Genomic DNA, 21,596 nt, shown 5'->3' with positions numbered 1-21,596 from the left:
CGATGCCCAGATGTATGAATAGCCATGCATTACTCTGATCGGAACTGGCTGCAAGGTGTGTCTCATCATAATAGAATAAAACAATAGAATATTGAATGTACCAGAGGCAAATGCCTTAACTATGGTGACTCTCGCTCTGTTGCCTTTAAAAAATTACGTGAAACCATTGTTAACAAGCTAGGAAAGTGAGAACAAACAGACTGAACTTTACCTGCATGAAATACTCCTCCAGGAGACAGTCCACCCACGGCTCTGAAATCTCCATTGGTCGAACCTCATTTGAAATGTCACAGCACTTGATCAAAACCATCTTCAACTATAATAATAATAATAATAATAATAATAATAATAATAATAATAATAATAATAATAATAATAATAATAATAATAATAATAATAATAATAACATTAATAATAATAATACAATAAAAATAGCAAGTAGACCGTCTAACGTGTCTTACGCTATTTTGCACGGTTTGGAAGGAGATCATGGCTTACGCGATGCTATGTTGCACGGTTGGTATTGGTGGGTGATTTTCTTGGGGATTATTATATTATTATTATTATTATCGCAAGCTTGATATGTCTATAGTATTATTATGGGCACCCCTAACTTTACCCTACCTCATCTCGATCCCACTGCAATTTTTCCTCACTCAAGTTTGCAAGTTGCAACCTGAATGTCTGTATCCTTTTCTTATTCCTATACCCTTGTACCCGGTACCCGTGTACTCTAAGGTCTAAAACATATGAAAACTAGGACATCTTCCATTCACGCGTGACTGTACAGACACAGGCTGCTCAACCAAGTGTACAGAGCACATATGGTATGAAACATTCAGCTTCAAGATTCAAGTTTTCTCACCTCCCAATTTTCTCATGAACAATGGTTATATTAAAATTCATAGCTTCAGCTTCACATACATTCTCTTCCTTTATCTGATAAGAAATAATATGCAAAATATTTGTTTCTGGAATGATACTTCTGTTCGCATGTCGTGAACTCGGCTATCAAATATGGGGATTGTTTTTAACTAAAATAAAATAAAATAAAATATTAACAAAACGATTATAACAAAAAAACTAACACATAATCCTATGCAATTTTATGTGTACCAAACTAAAAAAACAACCGTCACACAATGATACCAATTTCAAAATACTTTATTAGATTATTCACATTTTATAATGACTATAAAAATTGATAATTCTTTATGTTACACACAAATGCAACGGTGAAAGTACATATTCCATAGCGTAAGACAATGAATTAATATATTACTTGTGCTGTCAAGAAGCTTAAACAAAATTAATAATCAGTTAACTTACCGAGTTCACATGCTCCGCTGAATTAAAGTCGAAATTGCCTGTGACCTGACTCTTAAATTTGTCCAGGATCTCACTATGGCGTGCCATATCTGTTGCCAAGATGAGACTGATCATGCCCTGGCAAATAAAAACAAAATATATAATTATAAGTTATTTTACCCACTGTTTTTGACAAGAATTCTGGCATTTCACAACAATATGATGCGCCCCAGCGTTTGCTGGGTGAGAGGTCAAAACACGCAGTGAATAAAAAGGAAATTGTCGATATCCAAAGCCCGCGTAATACGAATACAACACAGGAACATAATGTCATTGTGTGTTTAAATGTTACACGCGAATGCGCATCAAAACAGTAATTTACAATTTAAGTAGATCCATTTCCTATCTATTGATCACACGGAATCCTTCGTGGGGCTGTTTCCAACATTATTATTGTCACACTCGTGTGAAAATTCAATGGCTAGAACGGCGATGTCGAGCCTGAAGGTCAAAAATTGGACTGACAAGAGCAACCGCTGGCGGCGCATCGTATTGTGAAATGCCAGAATTGCATGAAAGTGCAATGTGCAACTAATATGCATGTTTTCGTCCAAATTAAATGACAGGAAATGGAAAACAAAGGTTTTAGGTTCTGTTTATTATCCTACGCTAAGGACATTGCCATTCCCTGTTCAATAAGTGTGTGAAAATCATGACGTAACAAAAACATTCTGAAGTAATTCTTTTAATTAATTTTTAAAAACTGATTATAAATATCTTAAAGAAAAACACAAGAAACGTTACAATTCCTACAAGAATCTTAAAATAGGTGGAGGTATTTTCCTGCAAGGGTGTAGTATCCAAGTTAGCTACCTTAAGTATTATTAAAGGTACTAAACCTTTTTATAAATCCCAAAATACGTGGAAGCAGGTGTTACAAGCGATTATAAACCTTAATAGTAGGATTTTCTTATTTCTAGTCCAATAAACAGTGCTCACTCTGGACGTTTCGATGTCTACCATACATCTTTTTCTACACTATTGTTGTTGTGACGATCTTCTGTTTACCACTGATGATGATGGTTGCTTAGCAACGTGGTTGCCAGTTCTTTTTCCAAGAAGATCGTCAAACACGTGACTGAGATTTGACGATCTTCTTGGAAAAAGAACTGGCAACCACGTTGCTAAGCAACCATCATATTCAGTGGTAAACAGAAGATCGTCACAAGAACAATAGTGTAGAAAAAGATGTATGGTAGACATCGAAACGTCCACAGTGAGTACTGTTTATTGGTCTAGAAATAAGCAAATTCTACTATTATGTTTCATAACAGTCCTGATGAACATGTTCAGTAATGATTATAAACCTTACCTGCCGTATCTGTTTATATTCATCTTTTGCGCAGTTACCAAAGATGTTGCAATCTGGATTGCTCAGTATCTTGAAAGCCACGGCACAATGATGGTTTTCCAGAGGGGATATGTCATTATATCGAACAGCCAAATCCGTACGTGCATTGATCTGATATCTATAGAGTAAAATCATGAATAAATGTATTTCCAATTTAATCTCAAATACTCAGTAGAGAAACGTACAAGCAATGGGGAAACAGGCTTCATTTTATTGTTCAGAATGGGCTGAACAAAATCTGAGAAAAAAAGGAAACCATTGATGAGAGGTTATAGAATCCTTTTAAATGCTAATTTTGTACCCAGAAAAGCAAATAAAACACGTAGACAATTTCTGATAGTTGCTCAGATATGGCCTGTGAGGTACTATGAGATAACATGCAAAACAGAGATCTTGACGATATTTGAAAGTGCTTCTTTTGGAATAAATAATTTAGGGGGAGAGCACCCAAAACCTACTACGGCTTGTCATCAAAATGCAATGTATATACACTGTTAGAATTAATTAGTCAAAAAAGTGGTCTAATTGGACTAATTTATAATTAGTCATGCAAGATAATTTTTTAAATTCAAGAAATGCTGCTGAAATTGTGTATTTGTAATGCCAAAAGAATATTAATAACATTTCACATCAATTTTACAATATTTTCATGACTTTTAGTAAATTTGTACAAAATATCAAATTGCATGACTAATCATTGACTTAAGACTTCGTGATTTAATTAGTCATTTAGGTGAATTACTAATTAAATTACCACGTGAATGAATATTAACATGATTAAGGGCTCGGTCACTCACCTTTGCAGTATTTTGTGGACCTGAGATCGAGAGAACATGACATATATATCAAATTGTATGCTGAATACGAGGAATGTCCTTCTGATATCAATTTGTTTTTAATTCGCGATTTATGGCAAATTATTAAAAATTGAAATATTTGACATTTAACAGTCCTCGAAGTAAACGTTATAATGTAATAATATGTACTTAAAGTGTATGTAGCTGGATGAAAAAGCCGACCATCATAATGAAAAGTTTGACCTTTCGTATTGAAGGTATTTTAAGTCTTTTATGAAAGTGGAGTATGCGAATTCCAAGTAGCAAAGAAAAATACATTCACTTGGGACTTAACAATGCATAAACCATGTGATATATTGCAAATTAAGAAGCAGGTTTTTTTAAGTGGCTGTGGTTACCATGGCAACGTCTAACAGGAGATTCTAAGAATTACAGGACAGGTTACTGCGTACTTATTTCTAATACGAATGACGGAGAGCAATAAATGGAAAAGAAATCGACTTGATTTGATTACTGATATAAATTCAGTCAGGTGTATGGACAGCAATTGGTGCTAATTATATTACCAAGTGACCAATAATGACCACGCAATTCATTATCGTTATTGAAAACAACCAGTGTCATAACTTATCACTTCATCAGGTTGACCAGTAGAAGACAAAAACGCGATCTTATGAGTGGTTGGAGGTGAAGTAAACCCGAAGTACGAGGTCGAATTAAAGATCAGTTTGAAAACCGTGGTTGAAAGTGGAAGAGGATGATAACATAATATCTATATAGCTATTATTGCAATTTTAATCAGGAATTCTTTGGTATTAAATCTTGAATCTAAAAACGCCATTAAAACGTTATCAAACCTAAGGAATTTTATACTAACCGATTACATTAGTCTCTCAATTTGATTAGAATTCGATTACCACAGATGATTGTCACATATATTAATTCAAATCAGTTGGTGAAACTGATTTTTAACCTCTTTTTAATCTCTTATTTAATTATTATTTATTTTCCAGATGAAAAAATAAATTAGAAGAAAAAGGTGATTGACGTTGAACACCGCGGAGAACGCTCATGACCTCTTTTAACATTAGAGAGATTACGGTTTCCAAACGCACGTATCGAACGTCTGTTTGGAGCACGCTCATAGTCTGACACGCAGCTATCCACGCAGCCCGTCCGACAACTGTAAGTCTAAAATACAAACCCTATGGCTATGATGAGGGATCAGTCGAATTTGTGATGTGCTCTCAGGTCCACAAAAATACTGTGCATGTTGCTATCCGATTCCTTAACGAAAATATAAATTTCGTCACCTATTCAGTGAGACTGCCAAATACCTCAGATGTAGCTCACTTCTTAGGAAAAATAGAAAACATTACGAGAGACTCAAGTTGTGAGGTGAAATTGGGAAATATGATAAGGCAGAGGTAATGTATAAACAAGACAACGTACGTGTTGTTGTAACCCGGATGATCCAAATCGTGACAAACGGCTGACGTCATCAAGGTAGCCATATCGAGCAAGGAAAGTTTGGTGTGGAGCTCACATAAATGTATCATACCGTACATCATCTGCGTCACGCAGAAACAATGTCTGAAGTTGTGAAACGGGTTGTTCCTGTAATTTTCTTGCACGCATAGCTGAAATGGAAACAGAAAATGTTTAAATAATGTTTTAAAAAAATGTTGAAACAGGTCATATTTCCATTTGAAAGCTACCTGTCATTAAGAATTGGAATCAGTTTGTTTGTTCGTATTTCAGTAAGTGTACGGTTGGTTTGCGCATATTGTTTTTCTGGGCCCGTTTTCAAATGACGTAAATAAACATGAATAAATGTATATCTGCCAACGCAACGCACTATAACTACACCCCTGGTACCGTATATCTGATGTTTATAGGACCACAGGACGCACTATTACTATACCCATGATAGCTAATGCTTATGTGAGTATTTGCACTTACTATTGCATATTATTTGAAGCAGACAACTTGTATTTTGCCTTTTACGTTATATTGTAAGAATGTAAATCCTTTCCAGCAACAACGAAAATATTATAATTAATGGTTTTCAACACAAGTAACGTAACTGAAATGTTTTTAAAGTATAATATTAGTCTATACAAGTGGGCACGGTGTTAATTTATGATCGGAAGATTGTGGGTTCGAACCCAGACGCTGTCATCATGTTACGAGTACGACACCTCCCCGCAAAAAAAAATATACAGGGGAGTCTAGTACAAACGCCAAGGAAAAGAGATACGAATATCATTTCGACACTAGTCGATACAGAACAACGTCAAGTGAATCTTCACAGTACCCTATATGAGAAGATTTGGGATATTCTCACACGCATGCATACATGTATACTCCCAGCATGATGCAGTCATGTCTACAGTAGAATTCACCACGACCTTTGCAGGACTTAAACCCCATTAAAAGCTATTACACCAAGCTAACACTCATTGAAAACAGCTCAACTGATTAAATCAGATCTTCTCTGGTTGTGCACATGTGTGTGTTTTATATGTGCGGTATCGCAATGAGCTGGTATTATAGCTTCAGTTGGGTAACCGATTACAAAGGAAACGCAAGGAAACAATGGTATGTGGACCTTTGTTCACGAAATGAGACAATGGTCTGCTTTTTGTTAACCAGCATTCTTGAAAATGAGCAACATAATGATTGTTGACTTAACACGGTTTGGAAATAATTTCTTCATATTTTTTGGTGTTATCTGTCGTTTACATATCCTTCCTAAAATACCAAAGTACGAATATTTCCAAACATCTAAATTAGCAAAAAATTTAGGACATGTTACAAAACTATATTTTCTAGAATTTTAGAAGAATACTTTTAATATTGGCCGGTTATTTTTCACACAGCGACGTTAACTAGGCAATGTACTATTACCTATAACATACACTAAAACACCAAAGTACGAATATTTCCAAACATGTAAATTAGCTAAAGATTTAGGACATGTTACAAAACTATATTTTCTAGAATTTTAGAAGAATACTTTTAATATTGGCCGGTTATTTTTCACACAGCGACGTTAACTAGGCAATTACCCATACTTCTAACGTACGCTATTTGTAGAGGTCACGCGTCAATGGTAAGAGCAATGTGTGTTGTGTAAAGGAAAACGGACAGTAACTGCAGTATGGTCAACCCTGTCTGAATGTGTCATAGGTTTTACGTAACTGTGTTTATATTTTCACTTTGCAATGATGTATTTGTCTGCAACCTACATCAAAAAGAGTAAAATTACCACACACCCAATTTTTCATAAGAATAAAAATTACATGGTGTTACGTAATCTAATTTATCTGCAAATTGCAGAAACAAATTGCGCTGCAATTCTCCCCTGATAAAGAGGGTGTTCTTTACAACCACCTAATGTCATCAACTTCACATGATTAATATCACATCACATTTTGTACTTTGCTGTGTGCATGAGGGATTTTTATCACTGGGAGTATATAGTTGAGGTATATAGTCTTGGCTCATTCCCAGTCCTTTGTTCATACACACCTGCTATTGCTCATAGACAAGACCACAAGGACACCCAATAACGGTAGAACATCACATTGTATTAAACGTGAGATGCTAGTTATTCTGTCCTCTTGAGTACAACATCCCGAGTTAACGTGTTATTTATTCCGTAGACAATACGACATGTTACTCTCGTATGTATATAACGCGATGCTATAAATCAATCCCATGTTGTGTTTCCATGCTCAACTATACCGTTATTTTTAGACAATCTTCCATGTGTGTGGATATGGAAAGGACATAATGTGTTATTGCTTGAGTGTTTTTATTGACTTTTCTTTCTTTATATTATATCATTTCTTTGTTTGATATGTTTGGTTGCTAAGGCAACATTGTGGATTACGAGACGTCACTGACCTTGTTACCTTTAAACTGCTGATCTTCATGTTAAACACTTAAAACAGGGTTGTGTAAATAGCAACGGCACCGTTTTAAATTTAAAAAATGTTTAAAAATAAAAATAAATAGGCCTAAATAAAAAAAACACACCATTATTCAGACATTTTTGCTACACCAATTGGTTGACTACTTACTGATTTTGATCTGTATTTACTTTGTATTAAAAGTAAATCGCTTGAGATCTTTTAATGCAAATATTCTGGACTGATGTTTTAATTTCCAATTTAGACATTAAGGTCAATGAATTTTACATGAAAATAGAGTGAATCAATGTGTTCTGCATTAATTAATATGCTGAACAAGATACGTAAAGAGTGCCATAGTTGTGTTTGCACTTAAAACTTAGATTGAAACAAACGCCGAAAAAACCCCATTGAAGTATTTTTCATTACTACTTTCCATAGTCACGGAATGTGAAAAAAAAACCACGTCACCTAAAAAGTTCATAGATTAATGTCCTTCGCTTCGACTATATTTATAAATACGTATTTAAAAATACGCAAGTGACCACCGCCGCGCTGACATTAATCTGGACGTAGCCTTCGACACAGCGGGTGATCTTTCTGTACATTTTAATGCAAAGGCGGTAAACAACACCAGACTATGCAGCAAAATTGTCTATTTCGTTTCACTTTATGATATCATTGTAAACTTTTCCGTCGACAGATGTTTTACAAATACTTAATGTTGTTTATGAAAACATATTACAAATTCGGACCCCCCCCCAGTGTAATAAGTTTGCAATTCAATTGATACTTAAACTTAATGTTATTTATCTAAAGAGTTATTATCCATGTCAACCATGTCAATGGCATGATGATTTGGTCACGCTTGCGGGCATGTGCGTATTTATAAATACGTATTTCTAAATAAAGTCGAAGGTAACACACACAAAATCTTATTCTTGGCTTAAATGCTGCTAATAAATCACGATTGAATTTTGAAGCCAGTTAATTGAAAAAAAGTGGTTACCACGCAATGTATGGTATCATACTCTCTATGGGAAAATAATATCAATAAAAATAATCACAATTGCTACGGTAGGTACTATTTGTTCGTTTGCTTGCTTTTAGCGTGAGAGTGCGTAAAGAGGAGAAAATGCATTTTTTAATACTTACGCTTGTAAAGCCATACTGTAAAATCTTATCACATGATTTTGGTAAATTTTTGACAAACCTGATTTACTGCTATATTTATAATGTTTACCCATGTCCCAACTATACGTCTGAATAGAATCAGCCAAATTCGTTGTGTTTGTAGATTATCAGAGCAATTCTAACATAAAGTCGTAATAAACATTAGGTCTCCTATAGCACGTTATTAACGTTAAACGATCAAAACTAGCCAGTGGGATTTCTTTCACTTAACCTCGTTATTTTGCTTTAAAATGGACATTTTTTGTGTAAAGAATAACAAAATAAAAATATGATGGAAATCGCACATTTTGGCTTACTACCAACTGGGGATAAATAGTCTAAATAGTGGATGAACAGAGTGTACAAAAAGAAAAAATATATAGTGCTTTATGCACAGACATAAACCCACAAACTTCGGCACACACGGATAGATAAAATATAACCATTTCTTAACAATCTATAATAATCTTAACTATTTATGGTAAATTACAGCGCTTCCAAAAATAGCACATTAGATCACCACAAGCCAATCACAATCATTAATCTGTTTACATCATTTCTATATATGTTACATTACTTCAACACAAACCAATTGGCACCGTGCCAGCACTCACTACTGTGGTTATTGGTAATCATGACCATTATACGCCGTAGAAGTGACGTAGTTAATCGGATTAACTACCATAGCAATAGATGAATACAATTTTGGCAATATCGCCCTGCACTACAACGTTCATGCGGTACCGATGCATTGAACCATAGATTTCAAAGAAATGCTAATCACTTGCACCTGTAAGATTAGTCTCTTTGAAAAGAGCGGTATTGTATTCAATCTATTATTTGATTGAAGACAGGTGATGAGTGCAACCTGCTGCAGTGCAGCGCGGTATATTCAAAAATTGTATTCATCTATTGCTATGGTAGTTAATCCGATTATGACGTCTATGGCAAGCCAAGGGGGCCAAAAGCGTGGAACAGCTACGCGTAGCTTCTTTCTCGTTACGAGCAGCTGTTTGACCAATCAAAATAGTCAAATTTAATCACGTGGTTGGGTCGTTAGCTGCGCGTAGTATAGTTATAGGTATCCTCTTTCACAATTATTATCTTGTAATTAATTTACGGAATTAGCATAGATAACGAACGGGTAAAGGAGGCCAAATCACAGCACGTGTCAAGAGAACATGTTGCTAATGCCTGGCTAAAATGACACAAAGCATATTTATTTAGTGTTTCCAAGTTTACACCGTGTTTAATAGCAAGTAACTTTATACTCGGGCTGTATTAGCGGTGCAGGGGATATGAAGGTCAAACAACAACTACTACTGATGTAAAGCGCTGTGTAAAGATATTGCAGGGAAAGCGATATCACATGCCACTGTGTAAATATGGAGAGAGTAAAATGGGTCATCATTTTTTTCGGAACGGGGGGGTGTGGTTCCTAAATTTACAAAAAGTCGGCGTCAATAAATTGCGGCCCTCACTATTTCGGCATCAAAATGTTATGACCCCGACTCCCACCACCGATACACCTTACCCCTAGACAGGCTAAAATTGTATTGAAATCAGTCTTTTGAATACAATAAACACACTATCTGTAGTCATCTTGTGACTCCCTACATTTTGTCATTATCAATTTATGACCCCCTCCCCTTATTTTTCTTTCCAAAAAGTATGACCCCCTATATTTGGGATCCCTTCCGAAGAAAATGATAGCCCCTAAATATAGAACAATCATTATTCTGTTCAGATATTACTTTAATAGCACCTATACCATTTTTTTGCTGATATACTACAGATATTTTCATTTACAAAAATTAACAACATAATATTTGTGAGAGAGGATGTTTACATCAGCTCCACGTGTTTAAAACCGCGAATCTGATTGGTTAATAAGCTGCACGTAACGAGAAAGAAGCTGCGCGTAGCTAGTCCCACGTTCTGAGCCGCTTAGCTTGCCATAGACGTCACTTCTACAGCGTATAGTACTGTCCAAATGTTTCCTTGATCACTTTAATCACTAGCATTACATAATACTCCAGAATATTCCAAATTCAAACAAATGGAGATAAATATCAAACCTGGTGAAAATTAATGTTTGATGACAAAATACATAACTTTTAATAAATATTATGGAATATTTTTGGGGCACATAACATTTCTTAAATTGATTGTGTAATTATTATTTACGTCCCAGCGACATATGTACGGAGTATTTTATATTTTTATCATCAATATTATTATTATCTAGTATACAGTACTATAATACCGTGAGTTGGAAAACATATATTTTTATTTGAAACTCACCAGAAATCGTTTCAGCACTATTGGGTTCATGTTAAACTCTTTCACCAAGCCCAACTCATGATACATATGTTCAAGAAGACACAGCATCTAAAATAACATACAAATACGAAAAGAATTATTATCATTTCCACCAACAAACGAAAACAAATTGCTTTGTAATTCAAATGTCTCTCGCATATATGGGTCGTAATATGTTTTCAGTATCGCTCTATAATCATAATAATCGATATTTTCTCTTATTTTGTATTTATTTTATTTGTATTTTGTGTTGTTGAATCGCGTAACGAAGGGGTAGGTACACCTCTTGCCGTCAAAACAAACCGCCACACGGCTCTAAGTAATAGTTTGACCATCCTGTGTGCTCATTTTGGCAAATAAAATGGAACCTATACCTTTCCCGAGGGTATATGGAAGACCCGGGGAAGACCATCCAACTTGGAGGGTGGAGTGGGGGTCCAGATACACGTTTTCATACATTTTTGGGCATGAAACTTATTTGTGTTATAATAGGGCTTTCCTATCATTTCTAAAATCAACATTTTCCATGATTTTTGACTGGAATCCAATTTTTGACCAATTTTGACTCAAAACCAGTTGCTCATTGTGACGTCAATCGTTTTTGCTATTAATGGAAAGAAGAGACTCACACCTATCCATTGGTATCCAAATCATAGGCATTAATGTATGATCTTGAAGTGAACCTTGAAGTCGACTTGCTTACATTAAAGTGTAAAAGCGCAATGATCGCTTTCAACTGAAAGCACTGTCGTGTCATAAACGTTACATTAAATGCCTGCAGGACGTATTCGCACAAGCATCCAAACAATAAGGTTAAAACTTGTCAGAAGTAAACAATATGTGACACGATCTGGTCCATGGGGGCCAAAGGCGGCAAATTTGAAACTGAGATCAAGGTAAAAATATGGAGTGAAAACAATAAAATAGATGAAAAATATAATTATGAATAAAGAGTTCTTTTAATTACATACAATAGTTCCTTGAGAAACAAGGTTTCATGCGCGGTAAGCATGGTATGGTTTCGCTATTGTTCTAAAGGCCACTGTTGTAAACTTGGAATATGTCGGAATAATTAGTATTTGAGTAGCGTAGTATAGGAAAGAGTTCTATATTTCAAACTATTAGGTACTAACAACAAATACGTACATCATTGAGAAAGTATGATGTATGACATACACATTCCCACATACATTACTACTCCATTACATAATTGTATGTGGAATTTTTGGAAGAAAAATTAACTTGAAAACTTGAATGAATTTAAAACAGCTATTGAACAAAACACAAACCAGAAAACTTTGAGTGTGTTCAATGAAAATAATGCAGATTTCCATTATGCATATTTAGTCATGTAAAAAACAATATTCAGTGGAAAAAGTCTGCACTGATTTAAAATTGTTAAATTTAAAGAAATAAACAAAAATATTTTATACAATAACAGCTATTATTATAAACAATAACCATCGCCATAGCAAATGCAATTTATGTGAATGCCTAAGGATTCATTATAGCTTTCAGTAAATTAAAATAAATAATACAAGACTTATTCTTATAAATTAATTTTAAGTGACCTTCAATTGAACGATTGGTCATCTCAAATGACAGAAACCTATCCATCAGTACCTTTCCCCCTGGTAATATACCCACTTTGCCGGTTCAAATTAGTTCGAAGCTTAAAATCAGAACAGACTATGTCCAAAATTGTTGCTTCGAATTAAGCAAAACCAAATATTCTCCTTGATGTGATGGGAAACTTTAAATGTAGGACACTGCACAGTGACTATGTTCAAGTTCTTGTTCAAGTTCTTGTTCAAGTTCTTGTTCAAGTTCTATGAAAGTGCATGACTGTGACTGTTCTGGTTTTAAACCCACCAGTTAAAGCCTGCTTTCACTCTCTGGGTTCACCAACAACATATATAAAAACATAACAAACAATGTATACCCAATGGTCTTTGTAAAGCCATTAGCGTAGCTAGGATTTTAATGTGAGGGGTCAAAGCCAAATTTTCGTCCCCATTTTTGTCAATTTTTTGTCCCATGTTAAGTAATTTTATAAGGATTTTTTACTCTTTGCCGTCCCCGTTTTATCCCCCAAAAATTCTGTAGGGACAGTTCCCCTTCCCGGCTCCCTCCTGGCTACGCCCTTGCATGAAGCATAGAAAGACCGAGCTCGGGTTCAGCTTCCCAAAAACCGCATATATAAGCTTATATACGTAATAGGAGAAGAACATATCCTACTCACCTCATTTGATTCCCAGTGCCATATGTCGAAAGTAGGTTTCTTCAAATATTTAATGGTTTCATTTGAAAGTGTGTACTGAAAGAATAAGAAACAATGGACCAATATTTGACAAGAAGTTCATGAAATAATATTTAACCATTTATGATAATGTTTTATTGTTCCAATAATAACATGATTAACTGCTGCACAATGTTGACGATGGTTTACTTCGTGGCTAACTGGCAACTCATCAGGTTTGAAACATTTTATTGGTACAAGCAATCTTTTTTTTTTTCAAGACTTACTTTAGGATATTTGGGCACATCGCGCTTTGTTACGATCCTCTTTTCATCAACGACTGGACCTGAGCATTTACAGAACTTTGCGTGGCTCCTGAAAATATTAAGAACAAATATATTTCAATACCGTTAAAGAAATGTCAGGTTATTCATTATTTGCACGTTTGTATTGTGTCCCTTTTCAAAATATGTTATTAGAAACAAAATAACAATCCCTACAAGTTGTGCGTCGTTATATAATACTGCTATTCTAGCATCTGATATTTTAGAGCTTGGATGTGAGATTTTTTATGCTACGACTTACCTTTTAAAAATGTGCCCTTTATCAAACCCAGTGGTGGTAAATAACTCAGTGTACGAAATGCGTTAAGGGATCTAAAATGAGCGTTTATTGCGTTTCGACAGTATTTTTTGTGGGACATGAGACCACCTCAGACCTATCGAATTGCATTCTGAATACGAAGCATGTCTTTCTGATATAAAATAATTTTAATTTTTTGAAAATCACAATATAATACAAATTTTATGACAAATTATAAAAATTTGATATTTTTCATTTTTTTCATAATTTTTGATATATAACAGTCCTCGAAGTAAATCATATAAATCTAATGATATATTCTTAAAGTGTATGTAGCACGGAGGAAAAGCCGACAGTCAATTGAAAATTTTGACCTTTCATATTGAAGATATGGATTTTTTCCCAAAAGACCTATTTTTTTTTTGGTGTTTGGGGGGAAAAATCCATATCTTCAATACGAAAGGTCAAAATTTTCAATTGATCGTCGGCTTTTCATCCCACCTACATACACTTCAAGTATAAATCATCAGATTTATAAAGTTTACTTCAAGTACTGTTAAATATCAAAAATATCAATTTTCAATGATTTGCCATAAAATGTGTATTAAATTGCGAATTTCAAAATATAAAATTATTTGATATCAGAATGACATTCTTCGTATTCAGAATGCAATTCGATATGTCTGATGTGCTCTAATGTCCCAAAATAAATACTGTCCAAACGTTCATACCCCAGCCCTTAACGTAATGGTCACTAGCGTCAACAGAAAACGGGTTTTTTTCATTAACATATTAATTCCTTGCATTATACTGTTGAGATATTCAAGATTAAAGCATACACTTACTTTTTAGCTGCAAGTAGTTCATCTTTCAAATGACCGATTTCCATCTTACATTTCTCAATCTCAATGGCCTTCAAACCTTCAGCTGCAAATGAAAGCAATTAAATTTATAACTACACAATTTTAACCATCGCATTCAGTTTTCACATCTATTGGAGATTGAGTTACATACGTTTTTTGTAGTCGCAGTGCCTGCAACACAGATTTCACAGGAGTTCAGTAGGAGTTCTTTGTGGCTGTAGTTTATCAATACCTAAGCTTTCTCAATTATTTTGTAGGCACTTTCTTTACCCATTTAACAGATTATTAAAGTTTTAATATTGTAATAGGACCAACCTCCCCCAAAAGTGGGCTCTTATGACATGTACGAAATAACAAAGTTCATGATAATCATCAAAATTGAATCTTGCATAATGAAATAGCATGTAAATTTAAACTATATTGATATATGGCTACCATTTTATTCTTTTCACATTCTCCCCATATTCACATCCACACACTTTACACCCCTCACGCACCCCCACAAATATTCACTTTCATTAGACACACCCCACACACACCCCCACCCAACATGCACACCTCACCCACCACACCACACCAAACGCGAACCACTGAATGAGCAAATTAATATCAAACGAAAATGAGTCTCCTAAATTCCCACGTGTTTGATGATTATTTCTGTATTTGTTACGCTACTTTAGTAAGAGCAAAAATTGAACTTGAACCCTTTGTCCTGCATATGAATAACTTTCGTGCATCTGCCTAATTTAATTACTAGTTTACACACTTCTTCCCACCGGCTGTTGTGTGGATTCTGTCTTTGGTCGGTGTGTGTTTACGGTGCAAAAAACGTATGCTCCACGCTCGGGATATGAAAGTTAAAAACTTATTGAAAATAAAAACCTTGCTTCAAAAATGTCTGTCAAAACCCGCAATCTTTCATTAAAAATTCTAAATCTTGGCTAAAACGTCGGGTTTTCAATGGGAAAGTAGCCAGATTGTCGCATGATTCACAGAGGCTCGTCCGTTACACGTACACAGCCAATTAGCCTGTCGCTCTTTATTTTTTCCACGGACGGAACTTGAATATTCATGCTTTCAGGTTTCCATGCATATAAAACTTGCTATGATTAGTTGAGAAGAAATGCCCGCGTTTTTTCATCCAAAATAATAATACATGTTGCAGGGGAATTCCAAACAATAATTGAAATCAATCAGCCATAACGAGTGAACAATGGGAGCACAATGGGTTTCCCCATGCTTGCCAAATACAAGGCCGTTCAGTAAAATATGTTGTTCTTCATGCTACATGTACCACTTTTCTGCTCATATTGTGGCCAAACTTTTTCATATGGATTGAACCAGTTAGGTACAGGGTGTCCCTGAATTGTTTGGGAATTTGAACGCCACAGCTAAACATGGTTGTGAAAAATATTATCTATCATGTACTTTTTGACTTTTGACAATTGACCACACCGTTCTTGAAATATAAGAATTTTACGAAACTCCCTCATCTGCTCATTTTCAAACCTTTCCACAGATTCAAATATCAATCGATAATCCGTATTCGGAGTGCTAATCACTTTGCATCATCAGCGTTATGAGGCGTCAATTATTGTCTTTGATAGATACTTGACTCCGTAGAACGGATTGAAAATGAGGTAGTTTCGTAATTTTCTTTTATTCTAAAAACGGAGCGGTCGATTGTCAAAATTCAAAAAGTGTGTGATAGTTGGTTTATTCTTCAACCACGTCGGTTATTTAGTTATGTTTGGTTTATGCCTCAAAATACTTTAAAAAATTCAGTTCCCGACGATACAGTTCCTTCAGGGACACCCTGTATTCACCGAGACGAAGCGGTTATAGAGTTATGATCTGTCCAGTGTCCACTGTATCTAAACAAAAACCTCAGCAAAAATCACTAATTGATAATCGCCCGTTTGGTCAGATTCACCGCTTGAGTTATCTCTGGCATATTTTTGTACTAATTAAATGTTCTGCAAGTTAGCCTTGTACGAGGGTTGGTCAATAAGTCCTCGCAACTACTATATATCTCCGCTCAAGCATGACTTTGATGACTGTTACTTATCATAAATACAAGTTTGTACCTTTGTCTTTCAAAACACACGACAGTTTCTATTAGAGTATCTTGAATTACGTAACCTCATTTGCATAAAGTCACTCCTATATATGCACTGACAATTGTCAACATCGGCGGGAAACTTGAATTGTAGTTAAGGAACGTGTAATAAAAAGAAGCAGAAGTAAGTACAAAAGCAGTTTACAAGCCTTATTTTTGGTCTGAGGTAATCTGAGTATATTCACTTGATAATTGTGAGAGAAGAAATGTATCCATTAACAGATGAAGAAAGGGACCGTCTTTGAAATACATCAAAAATAGGCCTTAATGACAACCAAAAATGGTGTGAAAATCATGAGAGACGAGCACTCAAGGTAGACATAATAATCAAAATTATCTCCAAAATGAAACAAAAACAAATATGATTATTGGTATGGGGTGAGAGGTCATATTCAGGACAATAGAAATTGTTACAATAAAAATATCAATATGCGCATGCGTTGCTGGTATATATAATTAAAACTGCCAAAAATGTATGAAAAAGGGGAAAATTTCATCAAAAAAGCACTAAAAATATGACTAAATACAATATTGCGGGACAGTAACAGTGTGAGTGATTTGCTATACTGAGTCTCATGCTAAAATTAAACGAACCTATTGAAATTCACAATTCGTAATCAATCCAGAGCCTCTCTATTGTGTGCTACTTTGATGACAAAAACATGGCATTTTGAAAACAAAGGGTTCATTAATAGAGAAATGTTTGTGATTTCCCCACCGGAAGCTCCCTTTCAGTAGTTACCCAATCAAATCAGGTACCATTTGTTACATTTTGTCGTTGATATATCTTGCTATCTCTTATTACATAAAGGACCAATGACTGACAAAGCCTACTAAAAATGGAGTTATTCAACATGATCCCTGATCTTTAATAAAAATGGTACAGGTCCAAAAAGAGTATAGCATCAACCTATGTTATCGGTTTACAAAATTGCAAACCCGCGCCAGATTCCATACTTTTATTCTCGAGATATTTGGAATTATGTAACTAACCTCAATTTGGCTCGCTATTTTCTCCATTATTTTTCACTATAAATCATGCAGTGGCCGTAGGCTACTGTGTTTATGCTAATGTGATTACGTCATCAAGTATGCAACCTCGCTATTACACATTTGTTTTGAAAGACAAAGGTACAAACTTGTATTTATGATAAGTAACAGACATCAAAGTCATGCTTGAGCGGAGATATATAGTAGTTGCGAGGACTTATTGACCAACCCTCGTATGTTATAGTGCCATCCAGGGTGATGCTGGGGGATTTATGGTTGGGTATTCACAATAGGATTCTCACCTCTATTGATAAAGCAAAATTTTATGTCTGTATAATATACCTGGCTACACGTGTAGCTTAAAATCGTCCACTTAGATTTAACTTTTATTTCTGTTAGCATGGCTAATCCTATTTTATCGAAAGTAGTGAAAAGACCGTGCAGTTTCTCTTACCCTGGTCTTTATAAGTGATGTCTTCAGGAAGCGGAAGTAAAATGTAATCAAATATTTATTTTAAAATGAAAAATTGGTTAAATCAAAGTATTCTCAACGTTGACGTTTTCTGGCAGCGTTCGAGAAATAAAATTACTTTGACATTGAGATGGGCTGTTCAAGATGAAATCTTTACACCCCCTATGGAAGACCTGACCTAAATCTGCCACACAGGGAGGATAAGGGTTACCTGAATGGATGACTCCATTTGAAATCTACTCCCTGTGTGGGTGAATAAGGTCATGTCTTCCATAGAGTGTATATGCCCGGGGGGGGGGGGCACTCAACACAAATGACCATACGGGTATGCTCCCCCGGAAAGACCCCCCTTTTGGGTTTCGCAGCTCCGAAAGACCCCCTATATTTGACCAAAATAAAGCTCCGAAAGACCCTTGATTTTGATAATTTCAGCTCTAAAAGACCCAAAAATTGCTCATTCCTCATATTTCTTGTTTTTTCAGGCGATTTTCAACCAAAAAGTCAAGAAAGACCCTTGATTTTGACTTTTCGCAGCTCAAAAAGACCCCATTTTACTTGTTCACAGCACGGGTCGCAGCTCCGAAAGACCCCCTTTTACCGGTACGCCGTCAGCTCCCAAAGACCCACCCCCTCAAAATTCCGGGGGAGCATACCCACCAAAAATTTTTGATGTGCCCCCCCCCCCCGGGTGTATATGGATTTGAACTTGAATAGACCGTTGTTAACCCTTTTAAAAACATATAAACTAAATGTGACCAGGGTTTTATTTGGTGTGCACTGTGCAAGAATTGATACGGACTGATCTGGGAGTTTGTGCAAATTCATTCGGAAAATAATGGTGTTATGTGAAAGTGCAGCATTGCTTATGAATCAAAATGCTTCAAATTTGCAGTGTGTATCAAATAAGTGCTTTATTTCTATTGTGGCTATAGCCTACGTTTAGGTACGTATCTTGAAAATAATAATGTTTCATTCATCTAAATTCACAATCTATAAGGTAACAGTACTTTCACCACACACCCACTCACGCATATCTTGACGATTTATAAGTGGAAATATAACGACGAGTATGACGACGCGACTAATGCAAGAATTTGTATTACGTAACTTTAATGATAAGGTTTTCACGGTAAATTATTCAGCAGAATTAAAACAATGGATCTTAAAGTAGCTGTTATAATATATACTCTCCCCTATAATGACTTTAATGAGGATGATAAGCTGTGGATCTTGGAAATGCTTTAATTGAATATAAAACGTTTTAAACCAATCAAAAAGTATTCGTTTCATTTTGCATGTTGTCATTTTGAACGCACATACAAACAACGTACAACATAATAACTGTCATGCAGATAATACATGCCCGATATATTCATATCAACACGGACGAACACCTTAACGAAGGTAAAGGTTACGTAACTGTACCAAACAGGCAATTAATTATGGGAAGGATCGTCATGCAAAAATACACTTGTCCATCGATAACTTAAATATTTTGCTCCAATCTTATCAATATTATTAATAGGGAAGACAGGGGTTTAATGGTTGCATGTCAACGCTGTAAAGAGGGGGGTCATTTATGTTGAATAATTCAACAAATAATTACAAATATTAACATGTATAAAAATTGAAGAACATTTCTTTTTTTTACTTTTTTTTGTTTAATTAGGTATTAAAGGATACGTTACTTTTATTCAAATTTGCTTTACGTGACATATCCCTTCATTCTTCTTCACAGCGTTATTTCCCATGTGACCATGTGATCTTGTTCAGTAAGAAGTGTCCTACGCCTAAGGCAATTATTTTTGCAAATGTTGACAGTTGGTAAGAGGTGCCATGCTGTAAGCATGATTGAATGAGTTCTTATTCCTTTAGCTAAAAGTAAACGTTGGCAAAATGTGACTAATTGTTGCAGGGATGTGTAAGGTAAAGCAAACGGAAAGTTCTATTACAATGTATTCATTTGTTCATGTAAATGAGAGAATGTTGTCTTGTTACATGGCAATGTGACGTCACACTAACAACCTCAGGCTGAACCTCTCGAAATATATAAAGGTAATGTAACCATCTATAGCGGACGATATTGGTATGGCATCACGCAAACAAGTTAGTTTCGATGCCAAGGGCTTTCAAATCGCGTTAATCTAGAATTGATGTTGCATATCATGGAGATGATCCTAAATTTCAGGACTTCGTTGGCAATTTTATGTAATTTTATGTAATTTTATGAATTCATATAAATCTACACGTAATGTAAATTAGACGGTCTCTATTCAAGATTGTAACAGGCGGGTATAACAATGAGATATCGATACTCACTTTCCATGCGTCTTTCCATAGCAGTTAACCTCGAGGACACCTCTTCTTTAAGATCTTGCACCTTGAATGCCCTGTCAAATGAAAAATCAAATAAAGTACTGTTTTCCTTTAATGTTCTTCATTTTTGTATATTCTGGTATTTGCATGATAAACTTAGGTCAGTGTTTCTTGTTTTTCATTTATAAACTCTAAGGTAAAAAGCCAAAATAGCCTTATCAGAACATGGCATGTAAAACTGAGTCATTTTAAAGAAAAGTTGAACAATGATGGCGCTATCTATCTAAAATCTTGTTTGCATCTTTACAAGGGTAGTTGTAAAATGGTATTAGAACAACAGCAAGCAGATTAATAAATGATAAAGGAATTTTCAACAAACTTTTGATCATGAAATGCAATGTATAACTCATTATTTGGCTTATTCAAATTTAAAATATATGAAAATAGCGCCATGAATTTGCACACAAATGTACAGTTTATAAAATTACAATTACCACAAAAAGCACAAGAAGATGAATAATTTGATATAGAAACGAAACTCTATGTTAACTGATCACATCAAACCACCGTGACCAATTATACAATGCAATTTTACAAAGAGCAACCGCTTTCTAAGTAATGTGAAAATATCAAACCCACCTTCTTGTCTTTGACGTTAAAAAACGCGCAAAGAGATGGTTTCAGACAGATATTATAAGTATATAGCAAGGAAATGGTGTTAGATCTTGAAATACCGTAAACTAGCAATTCGTTACAAAAACTGTCGTTAGATATCTGCAATAGTTAACCCTGGGTGAGAGCACCGGACGGACGCTACGACTTAAGATGGAGACTGGAGATTTTCAAGGTCATACATATTCTCAGATTATGTTTAAGTAAATGTGCTTGAACAAGTAAAAATGCAAATTCAATTACAGTAGTACGTCGTTAGAAGGAAAGCCATTTTTAATACAGTATTAAAGCTATGTAAGTGACATTGGAGTACAAACCAATATAATCGATACTAAGGTAATATTGTGACAGAAGTGAAAGACAGGTGCTAATCGACAGAACCTTACACAAGAGACGGTGACGAAACTAAGAACTG

At 35.0% G+C, this 21,596-nt stretch overlaps 1 protein-coding gene across 2 annotated transcripts in view; it reads right to left on the bottom strand.

Moving 5' to 3' along the window:
* Positions 1–21,596, bottom strand: part of LOC140170046 (high affinity cGMP-specific 3',5'-cyclic phosphodiesterase 9A-like) — a 71,176-nt gene that overhangs the window by 6,653 nt on the left and 42,927 nt on the right. Inside the window, exons 6-15 of one of the 2 annotated variants that reach the window (XM_072193362.1) lie at positions 20,513–20,583; positions 18,176–18,196; positions 14,595–14,676; positions 13,455–13,542; positions 13,171–13,245; positions 10,911–10,997; positions 4,969–5,156; positions 2,681–2,837; positions 1,330–1,446; positions 212–316 (exon numbers count right to left, since the gene is read on the bottom strand). In XM_072193362.1, coding sequence (XP_072049463.1) covers positions 212–316; positions 1,330–1,446; positions 2,681–2,837; positions 4,969–5,156; positions 10,911–10,997; positions 13,171–13,245; positions 13,455–13,542; positions 14,595–14,676; positions 18,176–18,196; positions 20,513–20,583 — 991 coding nt within the window. The remainder of the gene's footprint in view (positions 1–211; positions 317–1,329; positions 1,447–2,680; positions 2,838–4,968; positions 5,157–10,910; positions 10,998–13,170; positions 13,246–13,454; positions 13,543–14,594; positions 14,677–18,175; positions 18,197–20,512; positions 20,584–21,596) is intronic. The other variant, XM_072193363.1, reaches the window with a different exon arrangement.

This window comes from Amphiura filiformis, chromosome 14 (assembly GCF_039555335.1).
Source record: "Amphiura filiformis chromosome 14, Afil_fr2py, whole genome shotgun sequence".
Lineage (NCBI taxonomy): Eukaryota > Metazoa > Echinodermata > Ophiuroidea > Amphilepidida > Amphiuridae > Amphiura > Amphiura filiformis.
The sequence above is the reverse complement of the archived record's forward strand: the minus strand, read 5'-3'. Positions and strand labels throughout refer to the sequence as shown.